This window comes from Pollachius pollachius, assembly GCF_949987615.1.
Source record: "Pollachius pollachius genome assembly, chromosome: 9".
NCBI lineage: Eukaryota > Metazoa > Chordata > Actinopteri > Gadiformes > Gadidae > Pollachius > Pollachius pollachius.
This window is the reverse complement of record NC_136942.1, coordinates 10,425,673-10,447,039: the sequence shown is the minus strand read 5'-3', so window position 1 is coordinate 10,447,039 and position 21,367 is coordinate 10,425,673. Positions and strand designations below refer to the sequence as shown.

Genomic DNA, 21,367 nt, shown 5'->3' with positions numbered 1-21,367 from the left:
GCAGACACCAGCCAGACAAAGCTAGCTGTGGATATCAGAAGGTCCTCCATGCTACATGGTGCGGCTATGATCTCAGAGCGATGAGGCAGTTGTAATTTCTCCTTTCTAGAGTTGTTCCGATACCGATGCCAGTATCAGAAATTCCTCTGATACCACCTAAAATGCAGTATCGGGTATCGGCGAGTATGAAAGTCTACGCACCGATCCGATACCATCACGTGGCTCATTTGCTAAACATGAGAACATCCCAAAACAGGTGCGTTCGTTAACGGTCACAGGTGGAAAGTCGGAATTGGAAACGTGTCAACTCCGACCATTGGCATTCAAGCTAAGTCGGAAAAACACGAATGCTCACACTCAACTAGAAGAATAGAAACAACCCTTCAATAAGAACACGCGCTATTAGTAGTCACAATGCTAGATGCTGTATCGGTATACACCCGGTATCGGCCGATACTCAAGTTGAGGAATCGTTATCGGGAAGGTAAAAATTATATTGGAACATCTCTGCTCCTTCCCTCTTGTGTTCCCGTAGTTCCCGAGCCGGCGGTCCATGCGGCCTCCTCCTCCTCCTCCTCCTCCGTCTCCGTGTCCGGGCCGAGGCCGGCAGCCATGAGGCTGGTGGTGAAGGCCGTCGACAGGATGAGATGCTTTCGGAAGCGCGCCACTATCCCGGTCCTGGTCTTCCTCATCACCTTCCTCCTCTTCTTCAACCTCTACATGGACGATGAGTATGTGCTGGTGAGTCAGCACCGGGCGGGGACCACGGGATGAGCTGAACCCCACCGTAGTGTTGAACCCCACCCTAGTGTGTGTTGAACCCCACCGTAGAGTTGAACCCCACCCTAGTGTTGAACCCCACCCTAGTGTGTGTTGAACCCCACCGTAGAGTTGAGCCCCACCCTAGTGTTGAACCCCACCCTAGAGTTGAACCCCACCCTAGAGTTGAACCCCACCCTAGAGTTGAACCCCACCCTAGGGTTGAACCCCACCCTAGAGTTGAACCCCACCCTAGAGTTGAACCCCACCCTAGTGTTGAACCCCACCCTAGAGTTGAACCCCACCCTAGGGTTGAACCCCACCCTAGAGTTGAACCCCACCCTAGTGTTGAACCCCACCCTAGAGTTGAACCCCACCCTAGAGTTGAACCCCACCCTAGTGTTGAACCCCACCCTAGAGTTGAACCCCACCCTAGGGTTGAACCCCACCCTAGAGTTGAACCCCACCCTAGAGTTGAACCCCTTGAAGTGTTGTACTTAGCATTGTGCAGCGTCTCATCCTAGCTATCGTTAGATTGTTAGTGCCTGGCACTTGGTTCTATGAACCTTACTATACCGACAGTCATATATTGTTGTTTCTCTTTCTTCTGACCAATGTACTTCTGTCAATGTAAATCACTCTGGATGAAAGCGTCTGCTGAACGCCCTGAATGTCGAGTTCTGCGTGGTGCTTTGGTCCCTGGTTCTGCGTGGTGCTTTGGTCCCTGGTTCTGCGTGGTGCTTTGGTCCCTGGTTCTGCGTGGTGCTTTGGTCCCTGGTTCTGCGTGGTGCTTCGGTCCCTGGTTCTGCGTGGTGCTTCGGTCCCTGGTTCTGCGTGGTGCTTCGGTCCCTGGTTCTGCGTGGTGCTTTGGTCCCTGGTTCTGCGTGGTGCTTTGGTCCCTGGTTCTGTGTTCCTCTGAGCGGTGGAGACGTGGTGAAGGCGCCGGTGGCTGACGGTCCTCCTCTCCACAGGAGGCAGAGAAACGGCCCCTGGGCGAGACGCTGCTGCCCCCGGGCCCCCCAGGGCCCCCAGAGAAAGACGTACCCGGGCTCCGAGAGCCGGCCAACTTCTCGGGGAGCATCAACGTGACGTACCGCTACCTGGCGGGCCTGCCCCTGAACCGCAGGAGTGAGTGGCCCTCGTATCATTCTGTGTGTTATCCCTTTTCCAAAAGGAATTATAAAAAAAGAATAAATATCGATAACCTAAAATAGTGGAAAACAAAAGAATATGTCTTGCATTGCTCTTGTCAGCAATGACAAGAGCAATTGTCAGCAAAGACCCCACCAACATGTTCCTCTCACTGTTGAAGAACTCAAGGGACTGGAGTTTAGTTGAATCTGGCTTGTTGTTTTGAAGCATGACTGTACTAGTGATCCCTGGGTTAGGGTAACAGCCTGGGTTTTATCCTTCAGTTCTTGGTTTTTACCAAAATGTCTTTCCCACACAGAGTTCCTCACCATCGGCCTGTCGTCCGTCAAACGGAAAAAGGGCAACTACCTCATAGAAACGATCAAGTCCATCTTCGACCAGTCCAGCTACGAGGAGCTACAGCAGATGGTGGTGGTGGTCCACCTGGCGGACTTCGACCTGGCGTGGTGTGACCACCTGGTGCAGGAGATCTCCCGGAGGTTTGCCCACCACATCCTTGCCGGACGCCTGCTGGTCGTCCAGGCTCCTGAGGAGTACTACCCGCCTCTGGACGGTCTGAAGAGGAACTTCAACGACCCCGACGACCGGGTCCGGTTCCGCTCCAAGCAGAACGTCGACTACGCCTTCCTGCTCAACTTCTGCGCCGAGCTCTCGGACTTCTACATGATGCTGGAGGACGACGTGCGCTGCTCCAGGAATTTCCTGACCTCCCTGAAGAAGGTGATCTCCTCCCGGGAAGGCTCCTATTGGGTGATGCTGGAGTTCTCCAAGCTGGGCTACATCGGGAAGCTGTACCGCTCGGGGGACCTGCCGCGCCTGGCCCGTTTCCTGCTGCTCTTCTACCAGGAGATGCCGTGCGACTGGCTCCTCCTCCACTTCAGGGGCCTGCTGGCCCAGAAGGACGTCATCCGCTTCCGGCCCTCGCTCTTCCAGCACATGGGCTACTACTCCTCGTACAACGGCGCCGAGAACAAGCTGCAGGACGACGACTTCGAGGAGGACTCGGCGGACGTCCCCGACAACCCGCCCGCCCGCCTGCACACCAACATCCACATGTTCGAGAGCTACGACGTCGGCCGGGCCTACAGCAGCGTCGCCGAAGAGTACTTCTGGGGGAAGCCGCCCTTCACCGGGGACTTCTTGGTCGTCATCTTTAACAAGTCCGCCAGGATCAGCCGGATCAGGGTCGTCACGGGGTCGGACGACCGGCAGAGCGACGTCCTGCACCGCGGGGCACTGGAGGTCGGGCGGAGGCTTACGGAGTCCAGGCAGGGCCAGCAGTGCACCTCCTACATCACGCTGGGGGAGTTTAAGGACGGCTGCATCGAGGTGCACAACCTGCACCATAAGATCAGCTTTGAGGTCCAGTGCGTTCGGATAGTGGTGACGGCCAGTCAGGAGGACTGGCTCATCGTGAGGACGGTCAGCGTGTGGACCGCCCAGCCCTCTGCACCCTGAAGACCACCCAGCCCTCTCCACTCTGAGGACGGTCAAGACCCTGAGGACGGTCAGCCTGTGGAGCGCCCAGCCTGTTGGTCTGGCCTCGTTTCCACCAAGGTGGGCAGCTCGGTTCGGTCTGAAAGGGTGCCAAAAAAGGTGGAGTTACACAATGCCGTCCGTTGATTGGTCAACAGAATCATCACATCTGTGCGACAGGGGGAGAAAAAACAAACAAACACGGTACCCGCAAGGTATTTCTGGACATTTCTGGAAAGGCGAAAGCTTCGTTCATTGAAGCAAATGTCACGCAAAAGTTTTTATGTAGCTGCCGCGGCTATCGCCATCTGGCTTAAACCCTGCCCTACCATAAGGGTGGTGACGGCGGTGGCAAAGGTGAGCCAGATTCAGCCTAACCGAGCTGTCCTGCCCCGAGCCGCGCCGTTCCGAGCCACTCCGAGCCGCTCCGCTCAGTGGAAACGAGGCATTAGTACTGTGACTCTGTGATCCCGTCCTGGAAGGGTTCAGTCTCGTACGGGTTCATCTCGGGACAGTGGTTGTGGCTGCATATCTCTTTTAGTTTTGTTGAGATTTTCTATTGATTTAATCTGAATTAAAGATGTACAGTTAACGTTGTTTTTCCAATGAAATCCTGATATTGATTACAAAAGAAACCTCCAGGTCATTGTTTAGTTTTCTTTGTACTTTGCCTCAGAATCCTCTGCTCTGTCGCTTTGCTTCTTGACTTTGGGTTGTTGCATTTCTAATCAAAATCATGACATTCTGCCACCAGGTTTTATGTTATGTTGATGAGCCAATTCAGAAGCGCTCCGTTAATGACATCATAATGTGGGCGTGTGTGGGTTGTCGTTGTGCGTGTGCGTGAAAATCAAGGACAAAATGATTCTGCCTCCATTATGGTTGTCAATCATACATCGTCATTAGGTCTCCGTGGTGGTTGTGGCTCATTACTCTGGACTGATGGGGTGCTGTGGTCAGGGGTGGGGGGCCGTGGTGGGAGTGGCCCATACTGATGGTGTGCGCCACTCTGACCCCCAGAACTACCGAGACGTCCAGAACTTAAACGGGATCATGTGGGATGGATGTGCTTCGCAATAAAGTGATGAATACATTTCAGTTGTTTTCAATGTTACTATTAGTTATTCATTGTGAGACTGAGTCTAATATTGTGTCTGATCCGATCTCACCTGATCGTAGTGTGAATGTTAATGTTTGGTTTACTTTGTTTTTTATTAAAAAGGATATTCCAAAACACAAGTCGATGTAAAGCAATTACAGAACAGTGTGCACATTTGCTTGCATGCACAAATGTTCGAACACACACGCACACGGACAAGCACACACACACACACACACACACACACACAGACACACACACACACACACACACACACACAAACAAACAATCGCACACACACCACACAACACACACACACAAACACATACTCAATTGCATAATTACAACCATACAACTATGTCTGTGTCATCTTGGAGAAACACATACATCTGCAAAAAACAGCATTGCCAATTACACCGAGAGATTTATTCTAGGCTTGTATTATATATATTCAACCAACAACTAAATCCATTGACCACGCAATGCATATGGATTACAGACGGAACTGCAGAATAGGATTGTTGTGTAAATTTCGCACAATGCTGCCCTCTGGCGGTCATTCTAATGTATTATATAAAACGAGTTATCGCGAATTAAAAGTATTAATATTAGTATGATAATTTCAAGAATCCGCATTTATACATATCACCATACTTTACTTTAAATTCTGTTCAAGCGAATAGATTATTGATAATAACTTTAAATTCGGACATCGCATACGCACCGCGACGTCATCATGCAGCGACAGTGTTCTGTCAACAAGCGTATCCATCCGCGCCGAACGCTAACTGAAACCTCTTCGCACTACTTTATTAATAACAGCAATAATATCGATCAATAAGCACGTGATGAAAGCCCGGGTCAGTGCCAGGTAAGGATCTATTCTCCTCTTGTCGGAACTGTTTCAGGTCTCCAGGGGGGTTCGTGTTTACCTATAACCACTATGTGTTCAGTCAGCTGGGAAACATGGTATAATGATCACTATTATTGATAAATTATTGGTACTATGGTATCCACGATGCAGATGGATGTGATGATGAGTTGTTGTGTGACAGGGTCTGAGTCCATGTCGAGTGTTTTCGTCAGACGAGAAAGGCCTGGACATCTACGTTCAAACTTTATGATGTGGTTACATCCTGGCGAATAGGTCTCCCACGTAAACATCTATACAACATATATAACATATCTATAACATACACATAAATAACGTATACATATACAACACAAGATATACAACATACATAAACAACATCCACATATACAACCTATATACAACATAAATAACATAACATATATACAACGTATACATATAACACAACATACATATATACAACCTATGTATTTATGTATGTATGTATGTATGTGTGCATGCATGCATGCATGCATGCATGCATGCATGTATGCATGTATGTATGTATGTATAGATAACAAATACAACATATAAAATACAACACAAACAACAAATACAACACATACCACATAAAGCAACGTATGCACAACATACTTATATACAGCATATACAACATATACAACCCAACATAGACAACATTCCTCCATTCATTAAACTGTTGTTGGCCTGGACTCTAAGTGCTGTAGTGTTGGCCTGTCCACAACCACAGAAGATTAAAAATATTATAACATTTTAAAAACATGAGCACGACTCATCCATGACAACATTGTAAGGTCCTGGCAATGGCAGGTCTGAGCCTTTAGAGGAGTGATCTGATATGATATGATGTAATGTGATGATGTGATGTGATGATGTGATATGATGCCACCAGGTGTGAGTGTGATCAGCCATTACAAGCCATTTGAATATCTTCCCTCTCCTGTGTTTTAGCGACACCATTTTAGTGTATGCTTGATAGATCATTCCACCAGCCTACCCAGTGGACTGTGGCAAATGTTGCTGATCTATCCATCAGAGGAGGATAGATAAGCAACATTTATCACATTAAACATTGGAACATTGTTCTATCCAGTGTACATCTAGGTGGACACGCCCACTAGTGATGTCACTAAGGCACAGGGACGGGCAGATTTCAAACAGATGTAACAGCTAATCACACTCACACCTGGTGGAATAATATAACCCCTTTATTAACAACAAGAAACCAAGCAACATGTGTAGCTATTAAAATGTGTATTACTGTGCTAAAGAATCTTTTAATGTCACGTTCAAGTGCCTGTCTGTTCCTTTTTGTGGCAAACCTACGAATCCCTAAGTAGTCGTTACATCACAAAACCTACGCTTAGATTTAGCTGACGCTGACGCCTCCTTCCTCCTTCCTCCTTCCTCCCTCCTCCCTCCTCCCTCCTCCCTCCTCCCTCCTCCTCCAGGGTGCAGCTCTACGCCGACTGAGGCCTCCTCCCCGCCCTCTCGGAGCCCCCGCCCCTGCCACCGCCGCCGGTGCCGCCATGGGCCAGCAGCTCTCGGGCCAGGCCAGCCGGCTGCCCGAGAAGCTGGTGAGGCACGCAGGGCTGGTGAGGGACAGCGGGTACCTCACCTACGAGGAGTTCCTGGCCAGGGTGTCGGAGCTCAACGACGTGTGAGCAAAACACTACCAACCCCCCCCACACATAAAAATAGTACTTAGCATTGTGTAGCATCTTATCCTAGCTATCTTTGTTGAATACAGGGAATAGGTGAACCTAGTGGTTGTTAGTGCTTGGCAATTGGTTCTATGAACATCCTTACCGTACCGACAGTGATATATTGTGGTTTCTCTTTCTTCTGACTAATGTACTTATTGTAAGTCGCTTTAGATAAAAGTTAATGTCGGTCCCCTCAGGACGGCTCAGCTGGCCGCCGGGCAGCAGAAGCACCTCCTCTTCGAGGTGCAGCCCGGCTCCGACGCCAGCGCCCTGTGGAAGGTGGCCGTGCGCGTGGTGTGCACCAAGGTGAGACTAAAGAGGGTACCAAGGTGAGACTAAAGAGGGTACCAAGGTGAGACTAAAGAGGGTACCAAGGTGAGACTAAAGAGGGTACCAAGGTGAGACTAAAGAGGGCACCAAGGTGAGACTAAAGAGGGTACCAAGGTGAGACTAAAGAGGGTACCAAGGTGAGACTAAAGAGGGTACCAAGGTGAGACTAAAGAGGGTACCAAGGTGAGACTAAAGAGGGTACCAAGGTGAGACTAAAGAGGGTACCAAGGTGAGACTAAAGAGGGTACCAAGGTGAGACTAAAGAGGGTACCAAGGTGAGACTAAAGAGGGTACCAAGGTGAGACTAAAGAGGGTACCAAGGTGAGACTAAAGAGGGTACCAAGGTGAGACTAAAGAGGGTACCAAGGTGAGACTAAAGAGGGTACCAAGGTGAGACTAAAGAGGGTACCAAGGTGAGACTAAAGAGGGTACCAAGGTGAGACTAAAGAGGGTACCAAGGTGAGACTAAAGAGGGTACCAAGGTGAGACTAAAGAGGGTACCAAGGTGAGACTAAAGAGGGTACCAAGGTGAGACTAAAGAGGGTACCAAGGTGAGACTAAAGAGGGTACCAAGGTGAGACTAAAGAGGGTACCAAGGTGAGACTAAAGAGGGTACCAAGGTGAGACTAAAGAGGGTACCAAGGTTAGACTAAAGAGGGTACCAAGGTGAGACTAAAGAGGGTACCAAGGTGAGACTAAAGAGGGTACCAAGGTGAGACTGAGAGTGTCCTCATCCTCATCTTCCTCCTCCTCCTCCTCCTGCCTCCCCTCCTCCTCCTCCTCCTCCTCCTCCTCCTCCTGCTCACCGTCCTCTTCCTCCTCCTCCATCCCTCCTCCTCCTCCTGCCTCCCCTCCTCTTCCTCCAGATCAACAAGGAGACGGGCACGGTGGAGGCCACCCGCATCATGAACCTGTACCAGTTCACCCAGCTGTACCGCGACGTCACCAGCCAGGCCGCCCAGGTGCTGGGCCCCGACGGCCCCTTGGAGGGCCCCTCGGCCCAGCTGCCCTCCACCGACTCCTGCCAGGCCAGCATGTGGATGGGCCGGTAGGTCCATGGTAGTTTATACACGCCTGTAGCTTTACCGTGGTGTGGTGAGGGGGAGGGCGAGGGCGAGGAGCAACGCGCTCTCCTGTTGGTCGACGGTGGGGCGGTGGAGACACCAGGACACATAGACCTCAGACACAGGTGGACCTAAGTCCCCAGATCCTTTCCATAACTCCTCCGTTCCTCCTCCTCCACCTCTTCCTCCTCCCCCTCCTCCTCCTCCCCTCCCCTCCTCCTCCTCCTCCTCCTCCTCCTCCTGCTCCTCCTCCTCCCCCCCTCCTCCTGCAGGGTGAAGCAGCTGACGGATGAGGAGGAGTGTTGTATCTGCATGGACGGCCGGTCGGACCTCATGCTGCCGTGCGCACACAGCTTCTGTCAGAAGTGCATCGACCAATGGTAGGACGGCTCCGCACACGCACACACACACACATACACAAACACGCAAACAAACACAAACTCAAACACAAACATATTTGCTTTTGCTTATAGAATTGTTTTAATTTTAAGATACGATTAATAAACCAAATCTCTGAAAATAGATTTTTAGAGAATATAAATAAAGTACAGATGTAGATAGCCGGAGGTTTGGATGAATGGATGGACTCACCCGCTCTGTCCCCTAGGAGCGGGCAGAGCAGGAACTGCCCCATCTGCCGCATCCAGGTGACGGGGGCCAACGAGTCCTGGGTGGTGTCAGACGCCCCCACCGAGCACGACATGGCCGACTACATCCTCAACCTGGCAGACGAGGCCGGCCAGCCCCACAGTCCCTAGAGACACCACCCAACACCACCACCCACAGCCCCTAGAGACACCACCCAACACCACCCACAGCCCCTAAAGACACCACCCAACACCACCCACAGCCCCTAGAGACACCACCCAACATCACCACCCACAGCCCCTAGAGACACCACCCAACAGCACCACCCACAGCCCCTAGAGACACCACCCACAGCCCCTAGAGACACCACCCAACACCACCCACAGCCCCTAGAGACACCACCCCACAGCACCACCCACAGCCCCTAGAGACACCACCCACAGCCCCTAGAGACACCACCCAACATCACCACCCACAGCCCCTAGAGACACCACCCACAGCCCCTAGAGACACCACCCAACAGCACCACCCACAGCCCCTAGAGACACCACCCAACACCACCCACAGCCCCTAGAGACACCACCCCACAGCCCCTAGAGACACCACCCACAGCCCCTAGAGACACCACCCACAGCCCCTAGAGACACCACCCAACAGCACCACCCACAGCCCCTAGAGACACCACCCCACAGCCCCTAGAGACACCACCCCACAGCCCCTAGAGACACCACCCCACAGCCCCTAGAGACACCACCCAACACCACTCACAGCCCCTAGAGACACCACCCCACGGCCCCTAGAGACACCACCCCACAGCCCCTAGAGACACCACCCCACAGCCCCTAGAGACACCACCCAGAACCCCCCAGGCCGTAGAGACACCACCCTGCCCCACCGCCAGCCCCCCCTTTCAGCCGGTCCAACCTTTCATCAGACGAGTGCCGTTCGTGCTCGGTTCCTTTGCTCACGCTCCCGTCTGCACAGCTCCTCCTCTGCGTGTCTCCACGGTGCTCTCTCACCACGGTGCTCTCCCACCGGTGGGCAGAGCGCTGAGGTCCACAGCCAGCGCTCTCTTCCCAGGGTTCACCCTGGGTGCGTCCCTGGTTAGCCTTTGACCCCCACAGCGATCTACACAGTGGCGACCGGTATCCCGGTCTGTTGATAAACTCCTCCCACGCAGCCAGGTGACATTGAGATGACCTGAATGGAGCGCGACGTATGACAGTGTGGAAGGGGAGCGCTGTGAGCTGGGGTTTCCACTGGGATCCCTCTTATGGTCAGTCCGGCGTTAAGCTAATGCTAAGCTACACTAGGCTACGCTGGGCGTCCGGCTCCTACATGTAGCACATGCTTCTGTCAAAGGACATGTCTTCATGGTGTAACATGAGGCTCTTATACAGACACCTTTGGTTCAACAGGACTGTACAAGTCCCGGAGGTACTGTCATACAAGTACTGTGAAACAAGTACTGTGTGCCAAGTACTGTGATAATAGTACTGTAGTACAAGTACTGTGTGCCAAGTACTGTGATACAAGTACTGTAGTACAAGTACAATAGTACAAGGTACAGAAGGTAGGTAATTGTGGGACTTTCTTTCAGGGTCTAGTAGAATAATCTGGTGAGAACTAATCTTGCTCTGATGTTATTAAATTCACAACAACTGTTAAATTCAATAACTGCTGGAAGGAAAGAGGCGATTTTTACCTTTTTGTATTTCTGATTCTTTTGCTTTTCTTTAAGGTAATTTCCTGTTTGAGTTTTTTTTCATTAAGAACGGAAGGTACTACTTCACTCTGTGAAGACACTTATCTTTGATAGTATTAGATTTAGTATCAACAAGTTTAAAACAAAACAAATCTATCTAGAAACGTAGAAACCTTTTGTTAATTTTGTTAATTGAGTAGTGGCTTATTGATTATTGTTTATTGGAAGTTGAACTGAACATGTTGGAGGAAGATACCGGTTGTATATTATGAATTTATAAACAAAATAGCATTGTTAACAATAATTTGTGATGCTTCAGATGATAACAACACTTTTTGCATACAGTAGATCACTGTAGTTGATTCCTTAGAACTATGGTTTGATTAACCCATTTGTGCCGGCTGTTGCGCCGCGCAGCATTGTATCTACTAGATACAATGTTGCGCCGCGCAGCAGCCGGTACAAATGGGTTAATCCACTTAGTTTGACCTTTTATAAGAGACTATTCATTCTACAGTTTCTGAAAACAATTTATTGACAATGTACAGATATTCTATCTATAGTTAGCTCCTCAGAAATCCATGGTTATGTTTCATTTTAAGTTTGGGAGTTTCACATATTCAACTAAGGTGACATGGCTGTACATTGATTAAATGTGTTTGACCTAGGAAATAACTAGTAATTGAACTAACCCATTCTGTATATTATGGTTTGAACCAAGAGATACATCTTCTTGCACTTTAATGGATTGTGATGGATTTAAAATAAAGTGTTATCACTATAGGATATCTTGCAGTAATTATTGTAATATTTATAACGAAAGCCAAAAGTATAGCCAAGTCTATTTCAAAGGACTTAATTACAATCATGTAAATTTAAAAAAAGCATATATATTTAGCACTATTTGTGTATTTATGTGTATTCTAGTCTGAAACCAGCAGATTGCAGGCTTTCCCCATCATTGTTCCTGGTCATAGACAAACTTTGTGTGTGTATGATTGTCAAGCCACATCCCTCCACGACCCCCAACGCCCTCTTCACGATACACCACGACCCATAAACGCCACGCCCCTTTCTCGTCACAGCAATCAGTCAATTTATGGCACATGACAAGTTCCGATTGATGGTGTTGATTGAGCCAGTGTGGCCTTAATTGATTTAATCCCCCTAATTGGACTGCATAACAAATGTTCTCATTCAACAAGTATTTAAGACTTCACACATACAACGGCTGACAAGGCGCTAAAGTAAAGATCGGCACAGCAAAGCATTAATTTCTTATATATTTCATATTATTGATTTATTATTCTCCATGCCCAGACACAGTGTAAATAAACGATGAACTGACGGCCACGTTAACCTTCTAAGATTCAGAGTTGTGACATCGGGAGTCCAACATCGTATGAACGCCCGATTCCCTTCCTCAGGAGAACGATTCACCGGCCGGCTTATTCGTGGCGGACACGTTTCCGCGGTGACAGCGGGGGCTCCAGCGAGAAGGAGGTGGGGGAGATGGGCCGGGACCCCGGACTAGACAGCTGGGTCTCGTACTTATCGATGTAGGGCTTGGCCACGTGCCACACCTGGAGGGGGGGCGAGAGACCATGAAGCAGAGCTGAACCTCCACCCTGACCTCCACCCCTAAATGATAAATGGACTGCATTTATAAAGCGCTTTGCTAAACTGTGGCCACTCGGGGAAACCTTGACACACAGCTAGGAGGAGCCGGGGATCGAACTAGCAACCTTCCAGTTGACCCTCTCTAAAATAGAACCGGAACATCTCTACTCAGTCGGCCCCCCCAGGGACACCCACCTTCTGGTCGAGCAGCAGGCGGTGGACCGCCTCGATGTCGGGGGACATGAACCGGTCCTTGATCCAGGGTCTGGGGGGAAGGGGTAAACATTAACCCGGGACTCTGGGTACGGTAGAATGTGTGTGTGTACCTTGGCCGCGCATTACCTGACCACGCTGCGCACCAGGTCATAGACCTTCTCCAGGGGGGTAGTGGTCCGAAGGGGCCGCAGGAACTCTATGCCCTGGCAGGCGGCCAGCAGCTCTATGGCGAGGACTGGAGACACACACACACACACACACGGTTCAGAACACACGCACACACAATCAATAATTGAACACACACAAGTGAGATAGCTATCAAAACACATAACACATTCAGAAGGCATTCTCTCTATAGCCATTTGTCCACTCTAGGCTACAGTAGAAACAATAGGGCGGCCTCCCTGGAAGAGGTCATGTAGAGATAAAGGCCTCAAACTAAGGTAAGAAAAACTTTTCCATGGGATTACACTAATCAAAACCTACTTATGAATATTATATTCCATTTCCGCCAAGTCTGTTCCGCTAGATGCCACTCAATTCTACACACATGCACCTTTAAATGCACAATTAATTAAATACACACATAATCATTCAGAACACACACACACACACACGTATGTAAACATGGTCAACTCGTATATACAACTCGAGACGTACAGAAACTAGACACCCTGTCATTAATTGTGCCGTTATGAGAACATTATTATGGAAGTAAATGGCTCTAGCAAGCGGCCACTCAAAGCGCGTCACAATATTGCCTAACGTTCACCCGTCCATGCACACATTCACAGCCCGACCGCGGGGTCAGCCACGCATAGCGCCCGCCAGCTCGTCAGGAGCAGTCAGGGCGAGGCGCCTCGCTCAGGGACACCTCGACCCTCAAGCTAGGAGGAGCCGGGGATCGAACTAGCAACCTTCCGGCTACCAGCCGACTCGCTCTACCTCCTGAGCCGCATGCCGCCCCCTGAAGTGTGTATAGAGTATCCTACGGCCCCGTGGCCCAGCCTACCCTGCTCCACGTGCTCGATGACCCGCAGCGCCTTGCGGGCGGCCCAGCCCCCCATGGAGACGTGGTCCTCCGTGGCAGCGCTGGTGGACAGCGAGTCCACCGAGGACGGGTGGCAGAGCACCTTGTTCTCCGACACTACACCCGGAGGGAGGGACGGACGGACGGACGGACGGACGGAGAAGCACTTAGGACAATCTCATCTGATCGTTTATTTATCGACCGCTAGGGGTTAGAGTACGCACACACTGTTTGATCTGAATATCATACAAGGTATAATTATCACCCACTAGGGGTTAGAGTAGTACATTCTGTTTAATCTGAAAGTCATTTGATGTTTAGTTATCACCCACTATGGGTTAGAGTACTACATACTGAGTACTACATATAGAGACTTTAACCTCCAAACACAACACTGGAGTGCTTAATGTGTGACAGTGGGCAGGAGACCTGGCACCACCCTGAGACGCAGCGTGTGTTTAACATGTGACAGCAGGAGAACACGTACCCAGAGATGGAGTGTGATTAAAGCGTGTTTAAAGCATGTTTAAAGCGTGTTCAACCCAGAGATGGAGCGTGTTTAAAGCGTGTTTAAAGCATGTTTAAAGCGTGTTTAAAGCGTGTTTAAAGCATGTTTAAAGCGTGTTTAACCCAGAGATGGAGTGTGTTTAAAGCGTGTTTAACCCAGAGATGGAGCATGTTTAAAGCATGTTTAAAGCATGTTTAAAGCGTGTTTAACCCAGAGATGGAGTGTGTTTGAAGCATGTTTAAAGCGTGTTTAACCCAGAGATACAGCGTGTTGAAAGCGTGTTAAAAGTATGTTTAAAGCGTGTTTAAACTAGAGATGGAGTGTGTTTAAAGCGTGTTTAAAGTATGTTTAACCCAGGGATGGAGTGTGTTTAAAGCGTGTTTAAAGCGTGTTTAACCCAGAGATACAGCGTGTTTAGCATGTGACAGCGGGAGGACACTCACCCAGAGACCCGGCGGTGCAGTGTGTGTAATTTGTGTGTAGCGTATATGTATTGTTGTGTAGCGTGTGTGTAACATGTGGCAGCGGGAAAACACTCACCCACAGACGTGGCAGTGCAGTGCGTGTGTAGTGTGTGTGTAGCATGTGTGTAGCGTGTGTGTAACGTGTGTGTAGCGTGTGTGTAACGTGTGACAGCGAGCCCAACACTCACCCAGAGAGGCGGCGGTGCGTGTGTAGTGTGTTTGTAGTGTGTGTGTAGCGTGTGTGTAACGTGTGACAGCGAGCCCAACACTCACCCAGAGAGGCGGCGGTGCGTGTGTAGTGTGTGTGTAGCGTGTGTGTAGGGTGTGTGTAGCGTGTGTGTAACGTGTGTGTAGCGTGTGTGTAACGTGTGACAGCGAGCCCAACACTCACCCAGAGAGGCGGCGGTGCGTGTGTAGTGTGTGTGTAGCGTGTGTGTAGCGTGTGTGTAGCGTGTGTGTAGCGTGTGTGTAACGTGTGACAGCGAGCCCAACACTCACCCAGAGAGGCGGCGGTGCAGTGGGCGATCATGAAGCCGGAGTTGAGGCCGCCCTCGTTCACCAGGAAGGCGGGCAGCTCGCTCAGGGAGGGGTTGCACAGGCGCTCGATCCGCCTCTCGCTGATGGAGGCCAGCTCGTGCACCCCGATGGCCAGGTAGTCCAAGGCCTGACCGGAGAACGAGAGACGGGAAGACCAACACACTTACATTTACATTTGGGGCATTTAGCAGATGTTTCATCCAAAGAGTCCCACAATAAAAAAACAAAACAAAAATCGCTGATCATTCTCACCCCCCCACACACCCCTCTTGCTCACTCATTGTATGTATATGGCCTGGCACTTAAAAATAGTACTTGTGTAGCATCTTATCCTAGCTATCTTTGTTGTATACAGGGAATGGGTTAACCTAGCAATTGTTAGTGCTTGGCACTTGGTTCTATGAACATCCTTACTGTACCGATAGCCATTTATTGTTTCTCTTTCTTCTAAAAAATTTACTCATTGCAAATAAGTATTGCAAATGTTAATCATACTCTGGGTCGGCTTGTGTGGAAACCGTGGGTCAAAGGTGTGCAATGGATGACTTTAAAGACAGTGGACTCATTTCTCTTGGGATTCAATGAACCTGGGATTGGCTCACATCTCTCTGTAGCTTTGCTTTGTTGTAGATAAATTTCAAGATGTACTCCTATTTAGTGCACTGGTTATAGAATTATCTTCTCAAACCATTTATACCATTATTTGATCTGATGTGTATAACCTGAAGGATTGTGAAGCCATTACATACCTTAGCAGGATACTCTCCATGGAAATTACCCCCGGAGATGGTCTCCCCTCTCTCTGCAAACACCATCTTATCCAAACAATCAGGGATATAATATTTCCTCATTGACATTTCAATATGCATTAAAATGAACAAACCATGTATTCAAATATCGGGTTAATACTAGGCTGTGTGACAACGTGGCCTAAGGATACGGGATTGTCAGTCGCACTGTTGATCTCCGTGTTAATGATGTTCTTGACAAAGTTGATTGTGTCGTTCACGATCCCATGAACCTGTGGAGGCAGAGAGAAGACGTGCATGAGAACCGGGACCGGGCCGCTCAGACGGGACCGTTTCTGGGGAGAGATTCCACGAGGGTACCTGAGGACAGCACCGCATGGTGTAGGCGTCCTGAACGCGGTCGCAGAACCGGTGGCTCTCTGAGGAACACAAGCAACAGAAAGAGCAGACGGACACAAACCTTACGAAAGATGTCTCCGTCATAAGCAGGTATCACATGACGGCGCCCTGTGGCGTTCTCCACTAACATGTGGAGGACGGTTGGATGCAGCCAGCATGACGGAGTACAGTCGATGTACGGAGTGATGCTACCGCATTTAAAGAACTGCCAGTCCCACAAGTCCACCAGAGGCTAGAGTTGTTCCGATACCAGTCGGAAGTACGCTAGTCTTTGCGCCGATCCGATACATCATGTGACTAGCTCATTTACTAGACAGGAAAATAAATATAGATTATAATCTATAATCTATAATTATTGATTATAAATGTAAATTATGTCGCTTTGAAAGAAATTGTTTTAGTAACTGAACCGACTTTACATTGCTGTCATCGTAAGCAAACCCTTCAATAAGAACAATTGCTATTAGTAGTTACACTGCTAGATGCTGCTGTATCGGTATATATTCAGTATCGGCCGATACTCAAGTTCAGTAATCGGAATTGGTATCAGGAAGATCTCTACGAGGCCCACTGACCTGCGATCTCCGAGGGGTGGTGGTCCGACTCGAGCAGGGAGCGGAAACGGAAGGCCACCTCGACCTGTCCGGGGTGTGGCCTCAGGGCGTGGATCTCTATACATTCAGACCATCCAATACCACAACAGGGGTTAGCTCAGGACACACCGGGAAGACCGGGACAATGGTAAACGGACTGCATTTATACAGCGCTTATCTAACCAGTGGCCACCCAAAGCGCTTTACAGTACTGCCTCACATTCACCCATTCATGCACACGTTCACCCACCGACGGTGGTGTCAGCCATTCAGGGCGACAGCCAGCCCGTCAGGGTGAGGGGTCTTGCTCAGGGACACCTCGACACTCGGCTAGGAGGAGCCGAGGATCAAACCGGCAACCTTCCGGTTCCCAGCCAACCCGCTCTCCCCCCTGAGCCCCATGCCGCCCGACCATCATGGCGTCCGGTTACCCGCGTTCCTCACCGCTGTCGAAGGCCTTGGTGGAGCCCTTCAGCACCTCCAGGGTGAGGGCGGCAACGATGTCCGCCTGCCGGGCGATGGCCTGGGCCCGCTCCACCGCCTCTGCCCCCAGGGAGGTGATCATCTGGGTGCCGTTGATCAGAGCCAGGCCCTTGAAGCGGACGTTTTCATTATTGTTTAACCTTGATTCGCCAGCTTCCACAAAAGACTCAAGACTCGCGTGTTCAGAGTTCACCTAGACTCTGCATAGCCTCCCCCCTTAACCCCGCACACCCCTCTTACACACTTATTGTATGCTGTGCATCCTGGCGCTTAATGTACACACTTATTGTAACAATACCCAAACATTCTCCCTCTCTTATCCTCTTTCTGTATCTGCTGGTTGCTCTTTTGTATCCCCTGTGCGGTTTCTTTTATCAAGATGTATCAACTCCTCTTTCCCAATAATGCAAACACAGGTCTGTTTACATGCATCGAGGTGAACCCCAGACCATCCCCACATGAGAGCGCAGCTATAGGCGCTCATTACCTCTTTGGGTCGGAGCACTATTGGTTTAAGTCCATGGGCCTCTAGGACCTGTCCAGAGAAGAGGGAGCAGAGAGGGGACAACTGGTGAGTAAGGTGGGAAGGTGGGGGGTGGGGGGGGGGGGGGGGGGGGGGGGCATCACAAAGCAAACAGCAAACATGTTTTGGTCTTTACAGAAGTATTGATCTCTGATGCATGCGCTGTCGAGCCATCAGTCACTCAGGGCGGCTGGGCTGTTTGCCAAGTCAATAGAGGGTTACTTTGATGCAGCTCTTACGTATTTCGCATCGGCCCATCCGCTGTTAGGGGACCACATTCTGCCCTCCCCCATCAGCCCCAGGGCCAGGTGGGACAGGGGCGCCAGGTCCCCGCTGGCCCCCACGGTGCCTTTCTCCGGGACGAAGGAGAGGCAGGACGCTGCGGGGACAAGGTCAGGGTTAGCCCCCGTTTCCCCAGCCCCTTCATCGCGTGCCTCCACCCTCGGAGGTCAAACACAGGTCAACGCCTCACATTCACCCACTCATGCCCACATTCACACACCGACGTCGGGGTCAGCCAGGCAAGGCGACAGCCAGCTCGTCGGGACCAGTGAGGGTGAGGGGTTTTGCTCGTGGACACTTCGACAGCCAGGGATCAGACTAGCAACCTTCCGGTTAACAGCCGCTCTACCACCCGAGCCAGATGCCGCCCATCATCAACGGGTTAAAGTGACGGCGGTGGTTTACCGTTGAAGGCCTGGATCATGGCGTGAAGCGTCTCCAGGGAGATTCCGCTGTAGCCTTTGGCCAGGACGTTGATCCTGAGGGCCAGCAGCATGCGAGTTCTCTCTGGGCTCAGGGGGTTCCCCAACCCTGAAAACAGACGGGGGGTGTGAGGACACACGCAGAGCTACACGCCCAGCTGAAGAAGAGCAGGGGGGAGCAGAGGCCTACCGGCTGAGTGGGAGCGGACCAGGTTCTCCTGCAGTTCCCTGGGGGAGGGAAAGAGAGCATGAGTCACCCATGATTATGTCGAATCTCCATGTTATAGGACATTTACATTTTGGACATTACATTGAGGGCGTTTAGCAGACGCTTTTATCCAAAGCGACTTACAATAAGTACATTTGTCAGAAGAAAGAGAAACAACAATATATCTCTATCGGTACAGCAAGGATGTTAATTGAACCAAGTGTCGAGCGCTAACAATCTCTAGGTTAACCCATTCCCCGTATACAACAGAGATAGCTAGGATAAGATGCTCCACAATGCTAAGTAATATTTTTAAGTGTGTACATTAAGTGCCAGGATGTACAACATACAAGTACAAGTGTGTTAAAGGGGTGTGGGGGGTAAGGGGGGTAGGGGGCTATTGCTATGCAGAGTCTTTAGGTGAAAAAGGACAACGCTGTCTTTACTTGAGTTTGCCCACAGGGATGACTGTACGGGCGAATTTTCCAAATCCAGTGGTGATTCCGTAGACCACTGGGGACGAAGAGAGCCAAATGTCAGTCGTTTGCTGTACTGATCTTGGCATGGCGAGGTAATAATTGATTGGATCTTTGGTGTAATGGTGAACAAAGTAAAGTAGTGTCCTAACCTTTGTTTTCTTTAACTATGGTGTCAAGGAGCTCTCTGGCCTGCACCACTTTGGTCTCCGCTTCGGGAGTGAGCTGCAGGCGGTTTGGAGAGCAGGATTAAGTGAATGGTAAATATTAACATTGATTGGCTGTTTGACATTCCATTTGTTGATTATTACCTTTATCTTGTAGAGTCCTCTTCCCAGATTGACCAAGTCTGTTGATGTCAGGCTGTTGCCATCCATGCAAATATTCTGGAAAGGGGGGCATATTGACACACCTTTGAGTAGGCACCCTAATCAACGGCCTTAGGCCTAGCAAATACAAAACCGTTTGACGACAGACTGCCTTAACAATACTTACATCTTTGGGTTCCCTGTAAGCTGCTGTTCTGTTATACACCGTTTAGGAATAGCATTTCTTTAGTTATTTCGCCTTTCCCAGCAGTAGTAAGTATAAGTGTAATTAAAAAACCATGTCATGAAATACATCCCGTGACCCGGTTGACCTCGAAACGGTACAGCACGTGATAAGGATACAGGTGAGAAACGCCCGGCTGTGACGGAATGAACTCAGTAGACATGGTGTCCCCTTCCATCGCTGAAAAACATATTTAATCACCACACATCGCCATTAATGATCAAGAAAGACACCCATGTAAATAACGCTACAAAGTGACATCTATCCTGCAGAGAATTCTGCGCGCAATTATGCACGAATAGACAGGAACCAACAAACACCGATACATTTAAAACAATGAATACAGACGACCGTCACCAACTATAGTTTGTCATTATGCATATGCTGTTACCGAGTTCCAAAAAGTCATTATCCTCCAACGCATCCTCGATGATGTCTTCTCCGTCCAACAGACCCTGTCCCTGGCACCTGCGCACCACGAAACGGACGTCTTTCAGAGTGGTGATCCCCCCGTTGTCGGGTTTGTTTTTAATATAACGTCGGAGAGCCTCGAGTCCGAGCCAGTGGATGGTTTTGGTGGGATCTCGACAAGGAATCGCCAACCACTCATCACGGATGTGTACTGTAAAGCGAGGCATGGCGCGTCGGCGGGTCAGGAGCGCTGGTGTGAGCGCGGAGGTGGCCTCTCCAAAAGGTACACTGAGCTGGCCTCCAACCCAGCCACCAATCAGACTCCTGCTGGGGAACCACGCCTCAGGGCCTGATCACCCGCTCAATACATAGATATGGAAGTTAGTGTCTTAGTTGAAATATGGATTATGCACCGCATATAACACAAGATTACACACCATGTTGTTATAATTAAGTAAGACTTCATGCAAAGTTATTTTACACCGTAAGATAAAGCTACCTATATTGACACTAACCACGACACCTGATTTCACTGCTGCTTATCCACTGAGACTCCAGTACTTATGTTGACAGCAGCGCATCATAATTATTATTCACTATTATTAATCACATTAAACCCATTATTCTGCTGTTAACAATGTGAACGGTGCAGATAGAAGAAACCTGTACCTACTGACTTATTGAAGAAGCTCGATCAAATTAAATACGATGCTGTCAAGAAGTGTCCTAAAATCATTTTTTGATTAATTATTTATAAAGCATCTTCTAATATAGGATTATACGCAAATTAAAAAAATACAAGAGCTTGACATAATGGGATATTGTTATTTTATTTTTTTAAGAGGACTTTCTTAAAATATTCATTTAAAATAGAATATATAAGCTAATATTGCATCCAGTGTACGTAAAGGTTTGGGAAACGTCGTATACTTGACTCAAAAGATAAGATAATAAGTCAACTGATAGGGCCGGCCACGAACCCCATTTTATGACACCTTGAGAAGCTTCAATGGGTAGATTTGGTTAGATTTGGACCATCTGGTTAACAAAGGGCTTTGTTTTATTGGGATACAGAGCTTCCCTCAGAATCCCGACAGATTCGGTCTTAGAAGTCTTCGCATTTGTC

General features: G+C 49.5%; 3 protein-coding genes across 3 annotated transcripts; 2 read left to right on the top strand and 1 right to left on the bottom strand.

Moving 5' to 3' along the window:
- Window positions 1–612: 612 nt before the first annotated feature.
- On the top strand, window positions 613–3,369 carry mgat4c (mgat4 family member C; the record flags this gene model as incomplete). Its single annotated transcript, XM_079742804.1, has 3 exons — window positions 613–741; window positions 1,731–1,887; window positions 2,210–3,369. The coding sequence occupies 3 exons, from the start codon at window positions 613–615 to the stop codon at window positions 3,367–3,369; spliced, it is 1,446 nt and encodes a 481-aa protein (XP_079598930.1).
- Window positions 3,370–5,237: 1,868 nt separating this feature from the next.
- On the top strand, window positions 5,238–11,518 carry rnf141 (ring finger protein 141). Its single transcript, XM_079743132.1, has 6 exons — window positions 5,238–5,357; window positions 6,827–7,035; window positions 7,279–7,387; window positions 8,278–8,459; window positions 8,748–8,855; window positions 9,083–11,518. Exons 2-6 carry the CDS (start codon window positions 6,905–6,907, stop codon window positions 9,231–9,233), a joined length of 681 nt encoding a protein of 226 aa, XP_079599258.1. The 5' UTR covers window positions 5,238–5,357; window positions 6,827–6,904; the 3' UTR covers window positions 9,234–11,518.
- A 610-nt stretch (window positions 11,519–12,128) lies between these two features.
- Window positions 12,129–20,474, bottom strand: hal (histidine ammonia-lyase). Its single transcript, XM_079743993.1, has 20 exons — window positions 20,222–20,474; window positions 19,950–20,010; window positions 19,774–19,801; window positions 19,590–19,664; window positions 19,431–19,503; window positions 19,249–19,315; window positions 18,785–18,822; window positions 18,578–18,703; window positions 18,130–18,269; window positions 17,855–17,902; window positions 17,329–17,476; window positions 16,867–16,962; window positions 16,253–16,311; window positions 16,084–16,164; window positions 15,893–15,958; window positions 15,105–15,270; window positions 13,617–13,751; window positions 12,731–12,839; window positions 12,584–12,653; window positions 12,129–12,351 (listed from the first exon to the last, which is right to left on the bottom strand). The coding sequence occupies exons 1-20, from the start codon at window positions 20,466–20,468 to the stop codon at window positions 12,217–12,219; spliced, it is 1,968 nt and encodes a 655-aa protein (XP_079600119.1). The 5' UTR covers window positions 20,469–20,474; the 3' UTR covers window positions 12,129–12,216.
- Window positions 20,475–21,367: the final 893 nt, after the last annotated feature.

Bases quoted from the DNA above. Each gene is read 5' to 3' on its own strand.
- rnf141 (XM_079743132.1), top strand. From the start codon at position 6,905: ATGGGCCAGCAGCTCTCGGGCCAGGCCAGCCGGCTGCCCGAGAAGCTG. The intron at 7,036-7,278 runs GTGAGCAAAACA...CGGTCCCCTCAG, and splicing joins GTGTCGGAGCTCAACGACGT to GACGGCTCAGCTGGCCGCCG. The intron at 8,460-8,747 runs GTAGGTCCATGG...CTCCTCCTGCAG, and splicing joins GCCAGCATGTGGATGGGCCG to GGTGAAGCAGCTGACGGATG.
- hal (XM_079743993.1), bottom strand. From the start codon at position 20,468: ATGCCTCGCTTTACAGTACACATCCGTGATGAGTGGTTGGCGATTCCT. The intron at 17,903-18,129 runs GTAAGAGCTGCA...TTCTCTGGACAG, and splicing joins GATGGGCCGATGCGAAATAC to GTCCTAGAGGCCCATGGACT. The intron at 12,352-12,583 runs GTGGGTGTCCCT...CCCCCCCTCCAG, and splicing joins GCCTGCTGCTCGACCAGAAG to GTGTGGCACGTGGCCAAGCC.